General features: G+C 45.9%; 1 protein-coding gene across 8 annotated transcripts; it reads left to right on the plus strand.

Moving 5' to 3' along the window:
* Positions 1-800: 800 nt before the first annotated feature.
* Positions 801-19,660, plus strand: CNR1 (cannabinoid receptor 1). 8 transcript variants are annotated; one of them, XR_013949044.1, is made up of 3 exons: positions 915-1,049; positions 9,080-9,187; positions 9,803-10,408. XR_013949044.1 is itself a non-coding variant. In XM_080586619.1 (3 exons), exon 3 carries the CDS (start codon positions 13,440-13,442, stop codon positions 14,859-14,861), a length of 1,422 nt encoding a protein of 473 aa, XP_080442745.1. In that variant the 5' UTR covers positions 915-1,049; positions 9,080-9,187; positions 13,379-13,439; the 3' UTR covers positions 14,862-19,660. The 8 variants fall into 8 exon arrangements, 5 of the variants coding, with proteins under 5 accessions (XP_080442743.1, XP_080442745.1, XP_080442747.1 ...); XR_013949045.1 differs by having other exon boundaries at positions 9,085-9,187; XM_080586619.1 differs by lacking the exon at positions 9,803-10,408 and adding an exon at positions 13,379-19,660.
* Positions 19,661-24,372: the final 4,712 nt, after the last annotated feature.

Consider the following 24,372-nt stretch of genomic DNA (forward strand, 5'->3'; position numbering starts at 1 on the left):
ATAAATGATGACAAAACTCTGGTGCCTCACGGCCGGGCGCCACCCCGCAGAGATGCACCAAGCCTTGAGGCACACCGCTGAAGGGCGAAGCCCCTTGCGGTGCCGCCCCAAACCCACCCTTAAGCCCTCGGGAGCTTCTCCAGCCCCTCACGGGAAGCCGGGCTCCCTCCCCGGGGCTGCCCCGAGGCCTCGGCCCCTCAGCCGGCACCGCCACAGCCCTGCGGGGCGGAGAGGGCGGCGGGCGGCTCCCTGCCCGGTCTCTCCCTCCCTCCCCTCCGGCGGGGAGGCGCCGGCCGCCCCCGCGGGCCGCAGGCGGCGCTGCCTCGCACGTCGGCTGCCGGCAGGCCCCGCGGCACGACGAGGCTAATTATAATTAATAATTTAGAGCCCCTCGGGGAGGGGAGGGGTGAGGGGGGGGATAGAAGGGAGCGGGAGGCGGCCGCCCGGCGGGGTACGGGGCACGGCCGGGGCAGGGCGAGGGTCCGCCGCCCGCCGCCCGGTGCCCACCCCCGGGGCGAAGTTTGGCCGCCGCCGCCTGGCTTCCCCCGGCGCTGCCCGTGCGTGCGGAGCGCCTCCGGCGCTGCCAGGGCCAGGACAAAAGGCACATTAACACGTGATGGCAGCCGGGCTTCATAAATGGGACCGGAGAGGGGCGGCAGGCTGCGGGGGGTGACGGGGGACGAGGCGGCGGCGGCGGCGACGGGTGCCGGAGCCCGAGCCCGAGCCCGCTGCCTGCCCGCCTCGCTCGCTGCCTGCGGGCGGAGGCGGCGGAGGAGGGCCGGGGGCGGCCCGCGGCGGGGGGGGTGGGGGGGAGGCGGCGGTGGAGGAGCGGCAGCCGCCCGTGGAGCGAGGGCGGCGGTGGTCGGAGAGGAGGCGCCAAGGGGGGAGAAGAAGTCTCCCACCTCCTCCTTCCCCTCGCCGGCACCGCCTCCTCGGCGCTCCCCAGTGCCGGGGTGCCCGGGCGGGGCGGCGCTCCCGCTCCCCGCTCCCTGCCGGGGGTCGGCGCGGCCGGAGCAGGCGGGGGACACGCGGCCGGTGCCGTGCCGAGGGTAAGGAGGGCGAGGGGGCTGCGGGGACGGAGGGAGGGAGGGAAGGAGGAAGGGGGGTCCCGGCGGGGCCGAGCCCCTCGAAGTTTGTCGCCGGGGGAGCGACGCCGCCTGCCCCGACGGCGGGGCGGCCGCGGCCACACCGCGCTGCCCCCTTCTCCGCCAGCCCGGAGGGAGCCCGAGCGGCTTTGGCGAGCCGGGGGTCGGGGACGGGTCCCCCGGGACACCCGGGGTTTGCTGCCCTCGTCCCGGCCCCGTCTCGGTCCCCGTGCGCTTCCCCCTCGCCAAACTCCGCAGGGGTGCTCGGTGGGAGGGGGGCAGCCCCTCCGGAGGGTGTCCCCGCGGGGTTTTGGGGCCGGCTGGGGTCTGCCTGAAATTGGGAGAGGTGGGGGGGGGGGGGAGCTCCGTAAACTTCAGGCGGTGTCCGTCGTGTGAAGCCCTCGGGCGGTGCGGCGCCGTGCCGAGTGACCGGATGGGTTTCTCCTCCCCGGGCATCTTTTTGTTCCCAAGCCGGCTGCAGGGCTCCGCCGGGAGCACCCCTGGATGAGGTAGGTACCCAGCCCCCGGCGGCAGGCAGCTCCTGCCCGGGATTTCGGTTCGCTTGGGGGAAAATGGTGTCAGATGATGAAGTCCGGAGTTTTTTGTGTGTGGGTTTTTTTTTTTTTGCTAAAATTATCGTGAGCGGTGCTTTCTGTGTGCCAGTAAATGATCGCATTGACAGTTTTGGCGTGTGTCTTTCTCCCTTCAAGAAGGAAAAGGGAGAGGTGCTCCATGGAGCCAGATAGCAAAATACTCCTTCTGGAGTACCCGCAAGTTTTTCTTAAAAAAAAAAAAGAAGCCTAGTGTGGCTTTTTTGACCTGTTAAAGGTGTGTGATGTTTCTTTTTTTTTTTTTCCTTGCACGTATCATCTTGTTTTCATTGTTATTGTTCACCTTTTCTTAAAGGAATATGGCAATCTCTGCTGGGGGTGGCATTGCTGCTCACATGTATCGAGATCATGGGGAGGATCAGAGTGCTCTTTAGTACAGTATTTAATACCAAAATGTGCAACATAGAAAAAAAAAATACCTTGGGAGTACTTAATTTTCCTTAGATTACACCTAGTATCAACTGCTAGCACAGGTTTTTTCTTCTAAAAAAGAAAAAAAAAAGGTGTGACTCTGCCTGCATAATAAATATTTGTACTAGAGTTTATTAAATCAACTGCAAAAGAAATGAATATAATGTCTTTAAACACTTCAGAGGATGAATGTGTAATTCCTGATTTGCTTGAGGTTAAAATTAGTTTTGTAGCAACCAGGATACATCTTTGCTTTATTATCCATTGGTCTTTGGAATGAGAGGCAAAGCCATTTGAATAAAAGCATTTTAAAACAAAACTGATAAAAGCAATAATCGTTTGACTGAGCCAGCAGGCATCTATTGCTGAGGGGGGAGAAAAAAAAAGTTGGCGAGGTAAAGAAATTGATTATTTGCTTTGAATTTATCTCATCAACTGTTCGGTAACACCTGAAACCACAGTAATTAAATAAAAATACCTACAAAACTCTAGGGGAAAGTGGAAGCAGGTTCTAGGATTGTGAGGGTGGGCTGGTGGGCGCTTTGATCCTGGCTGTTGTTCTTTGGTGAATTACGTTAGCTCAGTTGCATAAAGAACACTGTTAAGAGCCTTCATGCTCTGCTAGAGGAATGGCACATCTCAGCCAAGGCATGTCTGTCTTTCCGTTTCTGTGCTCACAGGTTTCTGATTGGGCAACAAAAGTTTAGAAATGGAATAACTTTTTTTTCCCCCCCCCAGTCATTTCTGACTTCCATCCTTTAATGTGGCCATCCCCCAGTGCTTGCAAACTGTGATTCCGCTCAGATTTTGGTGCTGACAGTGTTACACGCTGGGGAGGGAGAGCTCGGGTGGCTTTCCTTTCTGTTGGATGAAAGTAGGTGAGGAGATTAAATGGCAGGGGAGAACCCAAACCCATGTACTTAGTGTTGCCTGAGCGTTTTGCAAATACATCGCCGCTCCTGGTTCCTCAGGTCTGTCTCATGCACTGTCTCCCACTCCCCCAGTTTCTCTACTTGTGTGCTTTTTAAGGGGAATTACCTTCGCTTCTCACGTGCAAACTTTGTGACCTGTCTCTAGCTGTTCAGTTGGCTCTGGAGGCATCAGCAGAATTCATTTTGTCAACAGTGATTTCTCTTCATTTCTTTGCAGATGTCTATATTGACTTTATCTCATTTTCCTCGTGAAACAGTAAATGGTTTTAGATACATTTTTGCTGCAATTTCCCAGATAGGTTGGGCTATCTACGATGATGAATGTTCTACAGAACCACTCATCAACCATTTAAGCGAGAATTTGGAGATTTTTCTCCTCTGTAGCAGCAAATTCGCACAGTCTGCTGCTGATTTAAAATATGTACTGCAGGCGACCCTAACACTGGGATTTGGCCAAGTTCAAAGCAGCTGTGCAGATGGACATAGAAGACAGAAGGCAGAGGGAAATAGACCCTTTTAATCATAACAAGGCTGCTCTTGTTTTCCTATCTATAGTGGAGATGCATGCCAGCCCCTTGTACTTAAAAGCAAGCTTGCAAATGTGCCAGAATAGACAGCAACAGCATTTGTTATTAATGCAAAGTTAAAAATGTGACAACCTGTCTTCTCAGTACTGCTCTTTATGTCTCCATTTCTAGCCTGACGCTGCGCTGCTGCAAAAAAGCACACAGCTAATTGCTGCCGGTGGGATAAGGATGCCCCCCAGAACCCAGGCTCGGTGAAAGTGCGTGGCTTTGTTAGTGATCACTGAAACCAGCAATGACCTGTCCTTTTGAAATGGTCGTAATGACTTATAAATCAATTGCTCGTTAGAAAGAACTTTTTTTTTTTTTTTCTGAAGGTGCCATTGTTACCCATGAAAAATGATTTGGCTTGCAACATAAGGGTGGACCACGTTTTGTTACGACATTGGTGCCTCATGCAGGGGCATTATGGTTATGCACACAGCGAGCTCAGTTCTGCCTCTCTCGAGTGGGAACATCCTTCTTTTTTCATCTAGCTGCCCACATCCAGATTACAGATAAAATAGATACTTCACTACTGTATTAGTTAATAAGATTTCATTCATTATACCTCAGCTGGACTGTTGGTGAAACTGGCTGCTTTGTGCCTTTCAGATGTTGTCTTGTTTGTGTAGATCAAGGCTAGATGGCATCGAATTTTACCTCAACCTGTGTTAACCTCTTTTTATGGCAGTTGTATATTCTTCTTAGCGAAGGCGTGCTCACATACTACAAAGTACTGAGCAGCAGCAGTTCATTAGGGAATACTGTAAATTCCATTTCAGCCCTCGCTGGGATAATTTTCATATCTGCATTTTAGGAAAGCTTTTAAAGTTTGTACTTTGGGGTTTTGGGGCTCCCACCTTCCCTTTCTGGCGAACACGTGAAATGTGCTTGTTGCTCTGAGAAGTCATTATTTCTACCCAGTTCTGCCTCTGTTGAGCACAATGCAGTGCTGGATTCCAGACTGTGCCTGGGAAATTGTGTGGAATAGGTTTGGAGTGTGTGTATATAGATACCCATACGTATATATTGTAGCAAAATAATTTTTACAGGATCTCAGTGATAGATGTGCTAATTTTAGATGCTTGTTTTTCCCCAGGAAGGCTGTGTATGGGGGAATTCAAAATGATGCTCAGCAGTTATCTTGCCTGTATGTTTTGTACCTACACTGCTAGCTTGTCTGTCTGTCCTCTGGCACCAGGAATTTGAGTTTCTGCATGACAAACACTACTGCAGCGTTTGTGAGACTTTGCACAGTTGTTCCTCTAGGCATGTGTATGTGTTTGTGTATGTCTATCTGTAAGTTTATACGTGTGTGTATATATATATATACACACACACAAAAATTCATAGCTCATCCCTCAGTATCTTTTAACCATTTCTCCAGATACCATGAAATATTGGTTGGAGTCTTCTGTGCATTTTGTTGTTCTGGTTACTTTGATACCAGATTCTACTGTAATTCTTTCTCACTTCTCCTTTTCTCTCCCTCTCTCCTTTTTTTAAAAAAGAAAAGCATCTGCATATTTCAAAGACATGCACCATTGCCAAGCAATCTGGTGTAGTAGCTTAATATGCTGGCAAATAATTTCACAAGTTGTTTGTGTGTGTGAAGGCAGTATATTTGAATATCATTATATTCTGAATGTAGATATGAAGAGAGTTATCTGAGCTTATTTAAATTTTATGAAAGGCCAGACAGCTCCAGAAATGAAAAAAATGTTTTACATCTTTTAATTGGAGTGCATATTACCGTCCTCTGCTGACGGTGTGGGGGACATCACGTTCACCAAAAGCCTTTCTGTCCCAGCGTCTGAGCACTGCCCATACGTGGTGACCTAATAACAATTTTCAGGAGAAGTAGGCTCCCGAGGGCTGAGCAGAAGGAACATTGCTTTGCAGTGTGCTGCTGACCTTCTCGGCCATTATCTGTGAGCCCTGCGTTCCTTTTTCCTTCTCGGTGTGTTTATCCACCGTGTGGGTCATCCGGTGGCCACGTTCGAGCATCCTGTCTCCCTTTTCACTCTGAGGTATGTATCCCTTGCTTCATTTTCCTACGGAGCCTGGCGGGCTCGGCTGGTCTCCGCTGACTGTCCCCAGCTCAGCGCCATGTGTCAGTCCGTACAGTGCTGTCCTTCTCAGTGACCTTACACAGGACGGCTTTGCGGGGCCCTGCGCGTCTTCTCTCACCCTTTGAATACAGATCAAAAATGGACTTTCAAAAGAACAAGCTGTTGCCTGCAGAGCGGTGGGTCTATTCTTTCTTTCAGGTGAGATCTGAAAGTCCCACTAGCTACATCCCTCAGCTAGTGGAGGCGTCTCTGAAGTCCTCCTAGCTCAGAAGAGCAGGGAGGTTTTCTCTCGTGAGTTTTCTCCTTCACCCAATCTGCTTTCCCCAAGCCAATCACAAAGGCAATTCTTCTATTTCCCTAAAATCTGCATCCCCTGCCTACCAGGGACTCCTTCCACTTGTCTTCCTCTCTTACCTTCCCCTGGTTTGCACCCATCTCACTTGGAGACATCCTATTCCCTGTCTCGGTCATCAGTTTTCTTTCCCTTCTCTTTGCACTCCCATTCACACTGCTTAACCCCCATTACTTAGCCTTTCATCATCTCTTTGCAATCTAGCAGAGACTTCAATTAAAACTTGTTTCAGACACGGTTTCTTGCAAGGGGAAGGAGGAGAGCAGTCATGCACTGTGTGGTTTATTAAGATTTCTCCCTGGAGCCTAATGTTTTTCCTGCCTTTCTGGTTCTAATCTGTACTCTTTTAATAAAGTTCACTAATATTTTCTGCCGCTACAAATTCTTGACCTTTTTTCTTCTGCTCTGGCTGTTATGTGGAAGCTGTTTTCTTGGAGTGGTTAACTCTTTGCTAATAAATGTGTTTCTCCCACAGCTTCATGCTCTAGATGTCAGATTCTTCTGGGGACCTCCAGCATTCAGCCTCCAGTGGAGTCTGAGCCCTTCATGTCCTGTGCTGCTCTTTGCAGTTACTTCTCTCTCTTCAGATACATCTTGTGTGCCAAGCTGCTGTCTCTTCCAGGAAATCAAGTGTTCAGTCCCCATCTCTTTTGCACCTTGCTGGGCTTCTCTTTTTCCATTTAACATTTATGTCAATTCTGCCCAGCAGTGGTAAGCATCTGCACCTCTTGGCATTAGAGAATGGTCAGAAAAGGTGCAGGGAAAAAAAAAATCCCCTTCTTTGGAATATTGAAATCCAAGATAAGTCCTCTTCTAAAAAAAGTTTGAGAGTTCAAAACTGACCAATTTAATGAGTCCTCATCTGTTTTCCTTAATGTACATTAAGGAATATGTATCAAACTACTCTTATTATGTTCTTTCTGTTTTATTGGGAAGTTGGTCCCTATACGGGAGCTGTTTTTCAGCAAATACCAGGTCACTCCAGTGTTTCCATTTCATCTGAGCTTGTTATACTTCAGCAAGCCTCTTCATTGCCTCTTAAAACTGTCTTTCAATGATATTAGGATACATAACAAACTGTGAAAGGTTGCCAAATCCCATGTTTGCACTATGTTATAAAAAAGCCACCTCTGCGTCCCCTCCTTTCTCCCAGAGGACAGGCAGGCTGGGTGGCTGTGCTTTCCCTGTCAGGACTTTGTCTTGCCCAGAACCATGTAGGAAATGTGTGTGTTTCACAAGCAACACAAGGGGGTTTTGAGAAAAATCAGGAGCTTCGGAGGGTTTTCACGGCCAGGTGGGGCAGTTGTCCCCCTGCTCTTTCCTCTGCAGCTGCATGATTCATGTGTTTCTCTGGATATGGGAGACACCAGTTGTAATCCTTGGTTGGCTTGATGAGAGAGAGGGCTTCAAACCAAGCTTCTCTCCTGCATGGCGTGCTGGAATATCCATCAGCGCCTTTATTTCTGGGTGTTTAACTCGTGGTACGACGTGGAGCAATTCCGACAGGTCAGAGAGTGACGGCAGAGCAGAGGTTGCCATCACGCTTACCTGGGGTGCAGGAGAGCAAAGTTCAGGCCCTTCTGCACCAGACGGAGCAGGACTTCAACCTCGCCTCTGCAGGACTCCGGCCTCTCCGATCTGAGGTACCTGGCCGTGGGGGAGTGAGGCGCCGCCTCTCCTTCCCTGTGCCCGCAGGCCCTGCCTGTGCTACAACGGGTGCACACACACCTCACCGACAGAACTTGGGAGGGAGGAAATAACGTCATTTCTTTGAGAAATGTTGTCAGTCACCAGATAACTCCCCCTACGCCCCCCAATTGTTTGGCGTTTGTCATTCAGACTGTCAGCTGCTGGGGACTGTCATTTAGGGACAGTTTGTCCCCCCCAAATTAGAACAAGCCAGCTCCCATCCCGTTAGTGTGCAAATGGTATATTAATTAGCATAAGTAACCAGGTAGCTGTGGCTTCTGGCTAATTCATATTCGACTTGAGAGAGATACCAATCAGCATGTTGCATAAGAACCAAATTTGGTTCAGTACTTGCATGCAGTAGCTTACCCCATAGCTGGCAGAGCCTTGCTGTAAGAAGATATCATCCCTAATTTGCTCCTGTCCTAGCTTCAGTGCTCTGTCCTTCTCTCAGAGAAAATCCCTGCTGAAGTGAATGCAAGTTTTCCTGAATCAGGAGTGACAGTGTATTTGCCATTCATAGCCTAGGAGTTACACAGTGTTGGCGTGGTAAAACAGTAAATAGGAAAGGGATAACATGGCTTTCATGTTCCCCTCAACAATTTTTTTTTCTTGCTTGGTGTTATTGAGTCTTAGAGTGCCATTTCTCAGGCTCTGTATTTCTTTCTCTGAGGCGTAGAAACCTTGCTCTGTCCTCGAAGCAGTATTGTTCCTACTTATATGGGTTAAGGTAATTATTAACCATATAAATTTTCATTTTATAGGACAGTTCTGATTCCTGGAGGCCAACAGTTACTATAGTGGCTCCCATTTCTCTCACATGTTTTCAGCTGACTCCATATGAGTATAAATTATTCTATTTCTCATGTGGCAGAATTTGTGGACCTCATTTGGCTGGAGTCTGAGTGTACTGGGTGCTATGCAGACATATTAGCAGATAAAAGACCTCTGAAGGACTTACAAGCTTTATAATATGTGAGCAAGAAGAATGAATTTATGTATCTTTGTGCAATCAAAACTATGTTTCAATTATACCTATTTGTCCTTTAGCCTGTTCTTAATTAGCTGTAGATATCATAGAAGAAATGTATAAACATGGAGATCAAAATATTTTAAAATAGAAACTGGGAAGGTTTGATTGTGGATTTCCCTTGTTTTGATTTCTTTCCACATCAACATTTTCTGCAGTTATCAGTAGCATCATTGTATTGCTGATAATTACTTTCTGAGGAAGAACATCAAATGTGTTTCTATCCAGGCTATTAAAATTGCTCTATCATTCAGCCTGTTTTGAAAATTATAATAAATTCTGTCCTTTTTTAAATGACTGTAAAAACTTTCCAGCTCTCCCTCTCCCCCAGAACAGCAGGAGAAGCATTTTAAGGAGTCACCTTCTTGTTCCTCATGTGAACTGGTGCTGTGGACCAGCTAGAAGTCCAGGGAAAGCGTAATTCTCCCTGTTGTCTGAGGTGGGTTCCCAGGCTTTTGCATATTACCTCATTTAGATTTTATCTAAGGGGTCTTGATATTCTGATAGCACCCCAGCTTCTTGTTAGGCTGTGTATAACCACACAGCAGAGGGCAGCAGAAAGATGTGCCCCTGCCTTCACCAGTTCTTTCACTTTGAGGGTGAAGACTTACCAACTTGGGAGTGTCTTCAACACTCAGCTGATGTTTTACACCTCGTGTGTTTGGACCCCGGTAAGGCAGGCTGGAATAGGCTAGATGAAGTTAAATCCAGGTCTCTGAAGACGCTAACCAGCGTGCTTGTAAGAGCCACTCCATCTAGTGGCAGTCCCTTTGCACAGCTAGTCTGGCAGTGCCAGCCGACAGCGGCAGGCTAATGGGAGAAGTGGCACAGTCTAAAATGGTGTGCAGCTATGGGCTTGCTGTTTTTATCCTTTGGGAAAAAAAAGACACTCGATTTTTTTATGTATTTTTTTTTTAATCCTTATCCGTCGTCAAAATTCATTGCTTACTGCGAGTTGCTGCATGCGCTCACATAAATACACTGAAAATGTTGAGTGCCGGCATCAGCGCAGGCTCTTACTCATCTCTAATCAATATTTCTGTTCTTTTTAAAGCCATTTTAAAATGAGCAAAGTTGTAGAGCTCATTTAAGGAAGGGAGCAAGCTGTGAGCTCGGGAGTCTCAAATCCTGTGTTGAGGAGCGCGCCAGGCAGGAGGGCTCGTCCTCTCCAGCTGCTGGTATCGAGGGACCTTGGCTGGGGAACGGAGCCCTCACCTGCAGCCTTCATCCAGAGAGGAGGAGGGATCGATGCAGAGGACCCTTGTCTGCCAGGGAGGCTGTAAGAATCCGCAGAGGCTCCCAGGAGGGATGTTAGTGGGTCTCGGGCAGCGTTGGATTGTGTTGGATGGAAGCCACCTGGGAAGAGCAGTGCCTGCCACAGGTGTCTGGCTGCACACGGGGACAGAAGAGCTCAGAGCCAAAACTCGTGTGATGCTGATGCTTCCACCTCACCAAACAAAAAGATCAGCTTTTCGGTCGATGCTAAACTGTGCAGCGCCTCAGACTGTGAACTGGACACCCAGTGCCAAAAGCCCGGTCTTGTTTTCACTACGTGGCCGTGAAAAACCTCAGTGATTGCTTCACTGCATTTCAGTGTTGTAGTTTACACTGGGACAAGCTATATCTAAATTAAAATAAAGCAAATTCCAGTAAAGTACAATTCCAGATCACGGGAATGGCTGTTTTACTGCAACTTTAATAAAAATCAACTGCTACTTGAATAGGTGCACGCACACATACTGCTAGAAATTTCCAATTATGATTTTCCCAGCAGCAAACAAAAACAAAATTAATGTCAGCTGCATCCCCCAAAGCCTAAACTACACCACTAATGAACTCCCAAGTACTCTCAAAGAAAACTCTTTACAGAGACAATAAGGTGGAAATTACTGTAATAATCTCAAAGTAAAAATACAGTGGAAAAAAAGTCATTGAAATTCAGAGTAAGGCTTGCCTCTCCTGATCCCATTAACCACGTTGTTAGCATAGCATATGCATGCATAGCGATATTGTCACATAACTCACTGACACCTTTAAAAGAGCACACGGGAATTCGTGTTCTTTCATTTGTATTTCAAACAAAGGTAGGGGTTGTAGCACGGCTGGCACCTTATTAAGAGGATGTATATACTTAACGTGACTCCAGCGGGGACTAGCTACCTCATAACAATTTGTTTGTCTGTCTGGCAGAAGTGCTCAGTCACATACAATTTTTGAAGCTGTACTCAAACATAATCTTCTCAACATGGGGCTGTGGCTTTAATCGTTAAAATGGTTGTCTTTCTTCTGACAGAAATAAACTGGAGTAACTGAGTACCGCAGCCATCTTCACATCTTTATAAAACTATTTTTTCAATAACAATTTATTCATCTCTGGTTTTAAACTGGTGTTGTAACCCTGAGTTTAAAGTTGCCAGATTTCACCAAAAGCAGACTTGTCAGCAGGGTCATTTTTACAACACGTAAAATCTGCAAAATCTACCAGGAACAGCTGTAAGGCACCTTCTGGAAGAAAAGTACCTTGCCTGCAATTAGATTATTGCAGTTCTTTTTTAATGTGCCCTTCAGTGACATTTCCCTCCCTCACTAATCAAACCCTCAAAATTTAATTCCTTAACGTATTTTAAGGTTGTCTAATAATTCTTTTTTTACTTGCTGAGCAGCGGCGTCTGCAAAAGCTGACACAGCGAGTATCCGTGTTACGTATTTGACTGTCCTGTGCATCCTGGCTTTTCTGTAGTCCTCCTCATCTTCAGCACCAACATGGCAGTGTCTTCTGGAGGTTGGGGGTCATATGCTTCCTTTAATGCTCAATGTCCAGGCCTGCTGGATGAAATGGAAAATGTTGTATTAATGAGCTATGGATGAAGTCTCAGGTGTCTAGATGCCCAGTGAAGGCACAGTATAAATATAAATTTCACCAGAATCTCAGCTTCTTTTGGAGGTGATCATGGCTTCTTCACTTTTTAATATCAGTATTGTTGTAGAGAGGAATCCTTTTCCTCTTTCTTTCAGTTTTTTATGGAAAAGCTGTGGTACTTAGGGTGCGAGTCTCCTCTTTCAGAGTTGCAGTTCTCTGGATTTTGGCAGCTAACCTCTGGTGGCCTTTCAGGCCATTTATTGTCAGGTGTGTAAAGCGCAGAGATCAGGCCAGCACAAGCCTGTATATGGCATCGGGGATTTCCTGGGTGTCTCAGGCAATTTCCTCCATTCTAAAAGCATGAAAAAGATAGCTTTTGTTACTGCTGCTGACACAGTCATCTAGATACCCCATAGCAGATACAGAATAGCTGTAGCACACCGAACCAGTGATTCCAGCTCTTTGCATTCAGGCTGCTTACTGCCACTCTGGCAATAGAAGGGGACCCTAAAGCAGATGTTCAATGCATATTCAAGGAGCGTTACATGGGCAAAGTTAAATAAAGGAGCACAGCATAAAAAGAGCTGTAAGACCTGTCTTACATGTTGATGCCTGTGTGATGCTCAGACACCGATGAGCGCGCTCTCCCAGGGGTACCCTGACCAGGAATTACATCCTGACAAATCACCACCCGTGAGCACAGGCTGGGCATGACAGGACTCAGAGACCAGTGGCTACCTGGGCACCTTCTGCTGGGTTCCCAGTTTCTGGGGGGACCAAATGTCCCCCCAGGAATTGAATTAAATGGAAAGTCTCCAGTGGGAAGAGCTACCTTTCAATGTTTCTCATGGGAGCAGTGGCTCCTGGTCCCTCTTGCCTGTAGTATTGGCTAGAGCTGCACCCTGACCCAAACTCTGCACCTTGTTTTTCTACGCAAGTGTCAACTCTCCTGATTGAGGCTTCTGACCCAAACCGAATGGATCACTGCTGCACACACTGATTTAGCAGCTCTCTTCATTTTTCCTGAAATTGTGGAGGGAACTGGGTAAATACTCCCCTCCCTCCTGTAGTCCAGGCATCCCAATTGCCTTGGTTTGCTTAGCAGAAGGAAGGAACTGAGTACTGAAACTATATCCAGGTCCCCATATTTATAGATGAAACGCCTTGCTAATAGACTTGCACTAACAAATTCAGGATCTTAGTAGACCTCAGATTACTGGAACAGGTTAATATGAATATACAAGGTGAAGTAGGAAACTTAGAATGCATGGTTCCTTCCCTGTTCTCTCTGTGTTGTCAGGTTTTCAAAGCCCTTGGTGCCTTTTGAAAGAAAAGCAATGAAGGTGATGATTCAGTTTAATGCTGTTCCTGCAGTGGCACTTGGTATTATCTAAATGAAGCAAGCCCAAGGAATATTAGTCTGCAAGGTACTTTGCAATCAGAAGCTAAGTTCAGATCTAGAGAAAAATATCATTATGGTGGAGCGGCTTGGAACGTTTTGATGAGAAATGAAAATTACTTTTCTGTGGAATACTCAGTTCTCTGCACCTCCAATTTTTTTGCTCCACTGGTAAGGTAATTCAGTTTTAGTGAAATCCAGGTGATTTCTTTCTGAGTCTGCGACTCATTCTTACTTCAGCAGGTGGCAAAGGCTAGACCTGCAGTGAATACAAGAGAAAGGTTGATTTTGTTTGTCACAGTTCAACTAAGTTGTTTGTGGAGTTTGTCTCCCTGTTTATCTTAATAAAGTTTGATCTTTTCCCCTTCTAGGACTTCCTCAGATGTGTTTTTCCCTCCTCCAAGTCTCTTTGAAACCAGCAAGACTGGGGTTATGAAGTCAATCCTAGATGGCCTCGCAGATACAACTTTCCGAACAATTACGACAGATCTCCTTTACGTGGGCTCCAACGATATCCAGTACGAAGACATGAAAGGCGACATGGCATCCAAGCTGGGATACTACCCCCAGAAGTTCCCCCTCTCCTCCTTCAGGGGTGATCCTTTCCAAGAAAAAATGACTGCGGGAGATGATCCCCTGCTGAGCATTATTCCCTCAGACCAGATCAATATCACAGAGTTTTACAACAAGTCCTTGTCCACGTTTAAGGATAATGAGGAGAACATACAGTGTGGGGAGAACTTCATGGATATGGAGTGCTTTATGATCCTGAACCCCAGCCAGCAGCTGGCCATCGCCGTTCTGTCGCTCACCCTGGGCACCTTCACGGTCCTCGAGAACCTCCTGGTCCTGTGTGTCATCCTCCACTCCCGAAGCCTCCGGTGTAGGCCCTCCTACCACTTCATCGGCAGTCTGGCTGTGGCCGACCTCCTGGGCAGCGTGATTTTTGTCTACAGTTTTGTTGATTTCCATGTTTTCCACCGGAAGGACAGCCCGAACGTCTTCTTGTTCAAACTGGGTGGAGTTACAGCCTCCTTCACCGCCTCCGTAGGTAGCCTTTTCCTCACGGCAATAGACCGGTACATCTCTATACACAGGCCGCTCGCTTACAAAAGGATTGTTACCCGACCAAAGGCTGTCGTAGCGTTTTGTGTGATGTGGACCATCGCCATCGTAATAGCCGTTCTTCCCCTGCTCGGCTGGAACTGCAAAAAGCTCAACTCCGTGTGTTCAGACATATTCCCTCTCATCGACGAGACGTACCTGATGTTCTGGATCGGGGTCACCAGCGTCCTCTTGCTGTTCATTGTCTATGCCTACATGTACATACTGTGGAAGGCGCACAGCCACGCTGTTCGCATGATTCAGCGTGGCACGCAGAAAAGCATAATCATTCAGACTACGGAGGATGGTAAAGTACAGATCACTAGGCCTGATCAAACTCGTATGGACATCAGGTTAGCCAAAACCTTGGTCCTTATTCTAGTCGTTTTAATCATATGCTGGGGCCCTCTCCTCGCCATAATGGTGTACGATGTCTTTGGGAAAATGAACAAGCTCATCAAGACTGTCTTTGCCTTCTGTAGCATGCTCTGTCTGCTGAATTCGACAGTGAATCCCATCATCTACGCTCTGAGGAGCAAGGACTTACGACATGCCTTCCGCAGCATGTTCCCCACCTGCGAAGGGACTGCACAGCCTCTGGATAACAGCATGGAGTCTGACTGCCAGCACAAACACGCCAACAACACGGGGAACGTGCACAGGGCCGCCGAGAGCTGCATTAAGAGCACAGTTAAGATTGCCAAAGTGACCATGTCTGTCTCCACAGACACGACTGCTGAAGCGTTGTAAGCCAGAGACTTCTCAGCATTGTGAGAAAAGGAGTTAGTTTAAAAAAAAAATCAACAACAGAGAAAACCAAACCCATGGCTTAATGTGTTTGTAACCTCCTGTAATATTTTTTTTCGGTTTGTCATTGTAAGCTAAGCAATGGTTGTGTTAAGAGCATTACCATCAGCCAGTTCTTCGAGTTTTACAATTAGGGATTTGAGCTAAATTTTCAAAAGTTGTTTTTGTTTTTCTCAAAAAGGGTTTACTGAATAATAGTGAGTTTCCTGAAAGAGCACAGAGAAAAATATCAAGCTAGCAAAAGTTCCTTAAGGGTGTGTGAAGAAAAATTGTGAAACCTAATTGAAAACTAATGCATCCTAAAACGATACCATCAAATAAGAAAAAGCCTTGTAATCATGCTGTTCATTTCAATGTGAAATGTATTTCATGTCTGTAAGTAATAGGAGTTTTTGATTTTTTCCAAAAGCGGCAGTGCTGAGTTTTAGAGGTTTTGTAAAAATGTGTTGTCCCGTGAATTGTATGCTGTTTTATTATGTGTTATTGATATTTGTCCGATTAAACAAAGTGATAAGGTAGATTTACGTGGAAATAATGTGAAACGTGATATGTAAACCCCATTGAAAACACTTACTGTATTTGAAGAATTCCTATGAGCTATTTTGGAAATTTTACACTTTTAGTGGTCTTCTGTGGACTTAGAGGAGAGGCTTTGTGTTCTTCTACTAAAATTATTTTCACACTACCTTTTACTTTCACATGCATATGAGAATAACAGCAACAAAGGAATAGAGGAGGAATATAAGAGAGGAATGCACTGACTTTTAAATACCACTGCGTTTATACAGAAGGACGTTTACAGTTGTACAGACTATCGCCCTTCCCATGGGTGTTGTGTGAATACGAACACTGAGAGCGAAGGTCCTGGATTTTGGCTCCTTGAGTCGCATGCTGGTGCTGGACCACTGAAGACAGCATGTGTCTGACTCCATGTGTGATGTTATCACTGTGCCGTCGATGTATACTTGAAGTGTGTTTCATTCCTTTATCCCAGGTTTAAGCAGATCCAGAGCCTGAGATGCCAAACTCCAGCCTTCACTAAAAGAGGAGGAAATACTGTCAGGTTTAGGCATTTTCTTATCGTGTGAGCGTGTATATAAATAAATATCTATGTGTGTGTATGTGTGTGTATGTATGCGTGTGTGTAAGTATACTAAGTGTGAGTCATGGTAGCATAACTAAGATAGGACACTATGACCAAATGTAAGCTGTATTTCTTGTTGCACGCTTTGCACACAAATTCTGTTTCTAAAATTGAGTTCTTCCAACTGATTACCGATGAAAGTACCGTGTCGCGAACATGCAGATCCACGCTGAGGGGTGTATCCATGTGCTGGAGAAAGCAGCCTTCCAGTTGTGTTTGAGAATAAGGTGAAGCAGGAGGCAGAGCATGGCGTGCGCCAGCCCTGACCACCACAGTGGCTGTTGAGGGTGTTCCTGAAAACAGAGAATGCCAGGAATAAGGGATCGTTCACATCCTTCAGTACTCAAATCCAATTGCTTGAAGCAAGGTGAGCCTCACTGTGAAACCAGGATACAGATGACGAGTTTTGACACCGTGATCTTCAAGGAAGAATTTGCTGATGAAAATGGTGACTGTGCTCCACGGTGGGATTGTTCTTGCAACCTGGGACTTACACAAGGTGCATGTTGCTGGATAGTCTTTGAGTCACGGATGTTCTGTAACATCAAGGGTACTGGGTCCTGTTCTCTGCTGCCTTGCTTTTCTGGACCGTTTCCTCACCCTTCTTCAGCTGAGTTCTGCCAGAATAGCTGCGAAGGAGGCTTAGCCAGCTAGCTGCCTGACACGTGCCTGAGGTTGGCTCCCTCAGTGGCAGCGGGTCAGCAGAGCCAGATCCGTGCCATCCTGCAGTGGGATTACATAGCGAAAGAGAGCAGGGTGGTGGTCCTGGGGTTGCTGGCCACCAGGATGTCCCCGTGGCGTTTTGGATACGGTAGCACAGGTCAGAGCAGCTGGTAGCACAAACATCCAAGCTGAGTTCAGCTGGTGGCTCTTCAGTGGCTTAAGAGGCTGTGAGTTCAGGGCACGAAGACCTTGTGTGGGGTGGCACCTTCTGAAGATCTGGGCAGCAGAAGATGCAAGGGTATTCTCCTCCTCTGCCTCCCTCCCTGCAGCTAACCTGGGTGGTGGGACGGGGCACCCCGCTCCCCAAGGGGCCAAGGCTAATCCTTCTCCTATCTAGATGTAGTCCATCCTAAAGCAATCCTCTTGGAGGGGAGGCGGGAAGCCCGTTTCAAATGTAAAGGTATTCTAAGAGCCATTTTTTAAACCGTCTTCTTGTGAATTAAATGCAAACTTTGTGGACTTTTCATTGTGCATTCAAGTTCTAAATTTTACGTGATAAATCATGGGACAATGGGGCTGTCTTGGCACTTAACTTGGTGCTTATTGATATAATAAGAAATAGCATCCTGTGAAACGTTACCGTCTATCATCAGTATCTTCATTTGCATAATGAGTTTTTCTAAAGCTCTGGGAACTGTGTCGGTTCACTTCGAACCATTTATTCAAGGGGTGGCAACCATTCCCCTACAAGTTGCAAATGGAGTAGGATGACTGCTTCATTAGGAAAATCCGCTGCCGTCCCCAGATAAGCTGTGCTCCACCTTCAGCTCTAGGTATTCCCCGTTTGCAGCTGCCTGCCTTCACCTGGTGATAGCACAGCCACCCTGTGTTCCCCGGCCACCCACACCGTCACCATCCGACCAGCGATAGTCGCCGTTACGTGTCCCTGCCCACTCCACGTGTCGTGTAGCTAGACGAAGACCATCCGTGTCGTGTTGCGTGCAGAGTTAGATTTCTCAACAGTCTTGATTGTATATTTGTATAATATAATTTCCTTGATGCTGTGCAATCACTATCCACGTTTTTCTTGCACTGGCCTTTGGATGAAAATTTTTGTGTGTCTATTGTGAGACAGACAGCGCATTTTACCTGCTGTTACTGGGCTGAATGTATGTAAATAAATGGGGAAAAAAAAAAAAGAAAAAGTCATCTGTACAAGCAGTGGCCTAAAAAGTCTGTAATTGTAGACTAGGACAGTTGTTGAAGTTGCTGTGACATCTCAAATACTACCTTTGAATAAACTGTTTACAGGGTCTCTTGGGATGCTGTTTGATGGTGAAAGGAAAAAAAAAATCCTCGTGATACTATAAGGTAAAGAAATTGGGTTACCTGAGCTTTTTATTTCCAGTGTTTCAAAGTGGAGAACATAACTCTTTATTGTCTGTAAATCTAACATTATTACTTCCTCTTAGAAGAATATTGTATCATTAGATGTTTGTTTGAGCTGGTAACATCCTTGCAACTGCTGCAATATTTTTCATTAGCAACCTGTATAATAGTTTGTACACAAGTACTGTTCAGATTGTCATGAAAAGTAGCTTTTTCCATTTACCTACCAGTAGCAGAATAGTATTTCTGTAAGATTTCCAGTGTATTACTACCATATCATATTTTATTTCTATAATGTAATTAAACTGTTATTTATTCAAGGAAAAAAGAAAAAGCATTCCTCTACTTTTTTTTTTTTGTTTTCCAAATTTTGAGATAACTGAGGAAGCCACGTGATGATGCTGCCTCATCCCACAATCTGGTGCTCTACGTTTTGTTTATAAGTTTGTCTGTCAGATTCTGAAACAACTGCTTAAACAACTTGACAACAGGTTGTCAAGCTTTGTGGGGTTTAATTGTACGCTGATATCTTTGAAGGAGGAGGTAGATTGTGTATTTCATATTTGTGTACTCGGTACTGTGGAGACAAGAGAGAAATGACATAGTTAAAGCTGAATCTCCTGCTCCATTATGTAGGCAATTTCCCCTTTCCTCTGTATTAGCCAAAATGCAATAAATCTCTTTTGCCTTCCTCAGATGCATATGTTTGCACAGAGACGTCACGTTAGGAAAAAACCCGTACACTTCAGAAAAACAAAACACAAAAGAGCAGAAGAAAGGAATACAAATAAAACAGTGCTGCCAATACCAACGGCAACCTAAATTACTTATTGGTGGTTGCAATAGTAATAAAAGATGAGAGACGACAAAAAGTTGGTCTGGTTTTGGCCACTGACAGTGGGGACAGAGCTATGGGGGTGAAATGGGCATGTCCTGTGGCCCTGGATCATGGCTTTGCCGCAGGGCATGTGCTGGGGACAACGGAGTGGTCAGTGATGCACAAAAGCTGTGCAAGAACAAGCTCAGCCATTGCACTGCCTACCGGGCACACTGCCGGGCTCCCACTGCTGCCCATCCACAGCTGAAAAGAAGGGTTGAAAAACCACTTCTACTCGCTTTGCAGTCTCACGCACCCAATCCAAAGCCCACTAAATGCCACAGGAAGATTGCTGCTCATCCAGAGGGTCAGTTTTCCATATGACTTAATCTCAGATTCACGTTACGTGGGTGTTTTTCCTTCTCAACACGCATAGTTTCAAAATAGTGGGTGTCCTCAGGGGGGTGAAATAAGCATGTCCCGTGGCCTTGGATTGTGGTTTTGCTACAGTATTTGTATTTTTAAAAATCAGATAACTGATAAATTGAGATATCCTTGACAAAACAAAAGCAACTAGAAATGAAAGATTAGATCTTAATCTTTAACTGTATAGTACATTTTAATGAAGAAGTGGGAATGTTTCTGCTGAAAGCTCTCTTCCAAGACAGCCAGGACAATTCCCTCTGTATTCACATGTTCACTAGAAAATAAAGGCTGTACTGCTGCAAACTGACAGTTCCTCTTGACAGTGACAGCTCACCACATCTGTAAGTCTATTCTGAACAACACAAGAGGAAATGATGACAACTTTGCAAGCAACTGTTTTCCCAGCCTAAACCAACTCTGGAAGTGTGCAGGCAAATACACCGTCATCATTTCAGCCTTTCACGATGACATCCATTACTATTTCTGCTCTTCTGATAGTTGTTTTAAGAAGTCACAGGATCATCATGCACACACAAAACAATAGTTTTTGTCAGTAAAATATCTGTATTTGTTTGTTTGTTTGTCTTTTGAATATGATTTTCCCCTGGTGAAAGACTGGCTCTGGCTTGATTTAGAAATCTTAATATCTGGGAACAGATTAGAAAAGAAGAGAGAAAAAGCATTACTGTAATTTTTGCCTGTGTTTAAGAAGACATCAGGGTGGGGGGTATTATTTGATAGTTTAGAGTAGACATCCTCCTCCCTGCTGCCTTTATTCATTTGTCTTTTTAGGTAATGAATATAAAGAGTCTCAACAGAGTTTTCTTTAAATAGCAGCACAACATATGAAGAACATGATTGCCTTTAACAGGTCTCCTTAATGTGAATGGCCATCTATTATTAATCTTTAAAATTCAGTTAGCAGAAATAGTGATAATAAGTCCAAGGTAATCTTAGTGACTAGATATGACATGTCCTGGCATTGCTTTTCAATAGATCATCTTTGGTATTCAGAACAGCACTCAGTTTCACATTAAAGCATATTAAAGGGCGGGATCCCACTAAGATCTGCCACTAAGGATTGTACATTGACTTCAGCAGAAACGATAGCTTACCCCAGGTTTTCAAACTATGTCTCCATTTGGAAAGTGCAATGTTATACTCCATTGTACTTGCATCTTCACTGACATTAAAATAAAGCTGAGACAGAATAAGTAACAGCCTCTAAATTCCTTTTTCTTTTTTTTTTTCTTTACTTCCAAGATAATCTATGTTGAATTCTGGTGGGTCAGTGCAGAATCATAAAGCCTTGTGGGAGTTCAGTGGACTTGCCATGTGTAGCAATTTATTTACCCATGTGTGTGCAGATGGGTAGAGAACGTCATGAACAAAACAGCTCTGACTGTGCTGCTGCTGACACAGTCACTCATGACCATGCGCACCGATGCTGTTTTGGCACTGTTTTCTTTCCCTCTCCCCATATATATGCTTATATGTGTATGCATGATGAAAACAGGATATACAAGCATTCAAAATTCCCCCCGAATCAAGGTCTCTGCACATGTATAATAATAATAATAATAATAATAATAATAATAATAATAATAATAATAACAATAAAGTAATGCAGGTTCACGGCCACTGATTACACAAAAGGAAAACCTCTTCTGCCATGTATAGCCACAATGGGGTGCATGGATCCCTGCCATTGCTCTATGAACCATTTTATCTTCTTCCCCCTAGATCTTACCGAAAGTCCCTGCAGGGATCAGCACCAGTGGGATGCCCAACTCTCCTTCAAGCTGAAGAGAAGGAGAAATATCCCAGTATTCTGTGGTGGCCCATTCCTAGACCCGCTGCGTGTGTAATGCTGTGAGGGTCTCTGGGACACCCCCATGGTTCCCCATCCTCCAGGGCAGGGCTTGGTGGTTGCTGTAACCTGGTCCAGGGCAGAAACCTCATCAGGAGGGGTGAAGAGCAATATTTGCTGGATGAGACAGCAAAAAGGAAGGATTTAAGGAGTAATGCAGAGGTGGGAACTCCACTAAGCATCATTTCTTAGTCAAGGAATGAGGATTAGGGGTATTATTTTAATAGAAGAACATGAGGAATTATACAGACTATGGATCCATCCAACAAACACTCCTCCCAAACCTTCACGAGAGTGAAAATAAATCCAGTAAGGCCTTTCATCAGCAGCCTGGGAAAAAAATATACTCATTGTCTCTGCAACGCTTAACTTGTAACCTAATTCAAAGTCATTTTTAAATTATACACCTACCTGCTACCAATGCAGCCTGAGTAGGCAAAATTAATAACAGGCATGCTCAGTAAATCTGAGGTTTAGAGCTTTAGCTCAAATGTGAATGTCTAAATTGAGTAATACCATCAGTCATGAGAATTACAGTTTTCTGCCTCCTTATCTTCTCCTATTTATTTCAGGGCTTTTATTTATTCCTATTATAAAACTGGCAAAACCTGGCTGGCTGGCGGCACTGGCAGGGGGACTGCCTCCCAGCATGTGGCTGCTGGAGCTGCTGCGTGGTCTGCAGGGCCAGGGATGGGGATATGGGGATGGTTGGTGGGAGAGGAGAAGGGAGATGAGACACGAGCACAGCTCTCCATGATCTCTACCGGATCACCGTTGGCTGTGGGTCGTGCATAGCTTCTTTTTTTTACTCCATAATGGTAAGGAAAGCTTCCACTTTTGTGTATATATATATATATATATATAATTATTATTACTATTTGCCCTTCCTTTTCTGTCCTATTAAACCATCTTTATCTCAACCCATGAGTTTCACCTTTTTCCAGTTCTCCTCCCCATCCCACTTGGGAAGGAGGGCGCAAACAGCTGTGTGATGCTGAGCTGCCTGCTGGGTTAAACCACAGCACAGCAAGAGCAGCACAACGGCAAAATGCCACAAAGGGTTCAAAAAGGACCGCACTATCCACTTAGGAATTTGGCATTTAACCCAGCTTCCTTTGCACCTGATATCTGCAGGTAAATTGTTTAACCTCGTTAGCTCTGAAGGTCTGGCTGAGCTTCGATAAAGGGCTGAGTTGTCTCCTGATGGCAATGCAGGCAGCAGGACTACTCCTCCAGTGACTGGCAGCTGACCTCCTAAACAGATGTACAAGCTGAGACCTTTCGGGTTCCTTCATTCAAGAAGCTCAGCCCTGATTTGACGTGAAAGTGCCCATCATTTCATTTCCTTTTAACCCCATCTGAAATACCGCTGGGCCCTGCAGACGCTTTACTTCATTACCGCAGACACGATGAAGCTACCAGCTATCATACGAAAGGACAGACGGAGCTTTCAAGCTCAGCACTGCTCTATTCTTACGTTTTTGCTCTTTGCCCTTTCTTGCTGATTACACGGGGTTTTTAAATAGTTGTTTGTGATCTAATCTTAGCTGGTGTGTCAGCTGGCCCCTGCTGAGGCTTAAATCCTTCTACTGACTGTGAAAGGGTAGACTGAAGTCTCAAAATGGAGCAGGGCACTCGCCTTCAAGAGAGCAGTGTGTGGAGGTGGGGATAAATGGAAAGTGTTTCTTGTAGGAAAGTGAACTACGGTGAAACATGAGAATACGGGCTGATGTACATTTTCTGTGGCCCCTTGCCCTCCAGCAGTTTGCTTCATCTCCTCCCTCGTGCCAACACAAGTGCTTGCAGGGATGTCCAGTGAGCTGAACTGATCCAGCTAAAAACTAACTTTTTTTTTCTTTTTTGGACACCCTATGTCCGCCAGATTTTTTCCAGGTGTGTGACCATAGCCTGTGTTTCAGAGCTGGGGAATAGTGCTGGAGTTGTCACATGGGCAACTCAACAGCTCCGTCAAACCAGGTTCCTGCTGTGCCAAGCATGTAATGGGAATTTGGGGTCTTGGTGTTCATTACCAGAGCAATCTAAAAGTGTTCTTCTCTTCCACACAGGCAGCTCTGAGGGAAACCTGAGTTTCAGAGCGCGTTTAAGCACCAGAACTGCAGGGCTATTTTGGGGCTGCAATCTGTGACCTTCAAAGGCAAAGTCCTCAACAGAGCTAGGAAAACTCTTCCCATTCTCTTTGCAGGGGTGAACACCTAATTTTTTAACAGAAGTTACTCTTGGATTGGAAAACTCCTATTGTCTTTTCTTTCTCTTGAAAGATACCTGTGCTTCTGGTGAGTCTTTGGAAGTTCCTGTGCTCAAGGGGATGGGCAGAACACACAAGTCATGCGGGTGGCCAGCCTTGCACTGGGCATGCCATGGTCAATGCCTCTTTCTCATTGCTACACCAAATCCCAGAGCAGGCAGGGTGAGCTCGGTGCTGCAGCAGCCCTCATATGGCAATGGGAGCACCCCCGGGTGCAGATGCCCATCGCCACCTGCGCAAACCCACAGCACTGCCTGCATTGTGAAATCCCTCTCGCTGCTGCTGTGCCTGCTTCTGCGCTGTTGCTACTGGGAATCGAAGCGGTCAGTTTGCCATTGCTGCAGAAAGGCACAGAGATGCTATGCAGCAGGAACTGCTGGCCTCTTGATGGGCAACAGTGGGCGCAAACATCTCAGGTGCCTCCACAACAACTACAACCACTACGTCCACTCTGGTACCATGAGCCCTTGGTGCCTTTTTGCTCCACTAATTTTATTTGAATCCCTACCAAGTACAACATGAGCGCATGGGAAATGCTCACTCTTAGAAAAAAAACCAGGTCAAACGTTGATTTTACAGGAAATGTTTGCAGACCTGGATTGTTAAAAAAAGAAACTGTTTAGTTCTGTATCAAAAAATAAATAAAAAATAAAATAAAAAAATCAATCTTCTCTAGAGGCTGGGTAGGGAAATAAATCAGGAGGAGAATCTGCTGTGAATTAGAGGAGCTTTACCACATTCCCAAGGAGTGCAACAGAGGCCAGCCGTACATCAGTCAGTCACGCTGCTGAGCCGTGGATGTGTTTGCTGCACAGAAGTAATTGCAACCACATCCTTTCACAGGAGGGCAAAGCACCCCACTTGTGCCCTGGGGTGCAA

Source organism: Anser brachyrhynchus (assembly GCF_964034855.1).
Source record: "Anser brachyrhynchus genome assembly, chromosome: 3".
Lineage (NCBI taxonomy): Eukaryota > Metazoa > Chordata > Aves > Anseriformes > Anatidae > Anser > Anser brachyrhynchus.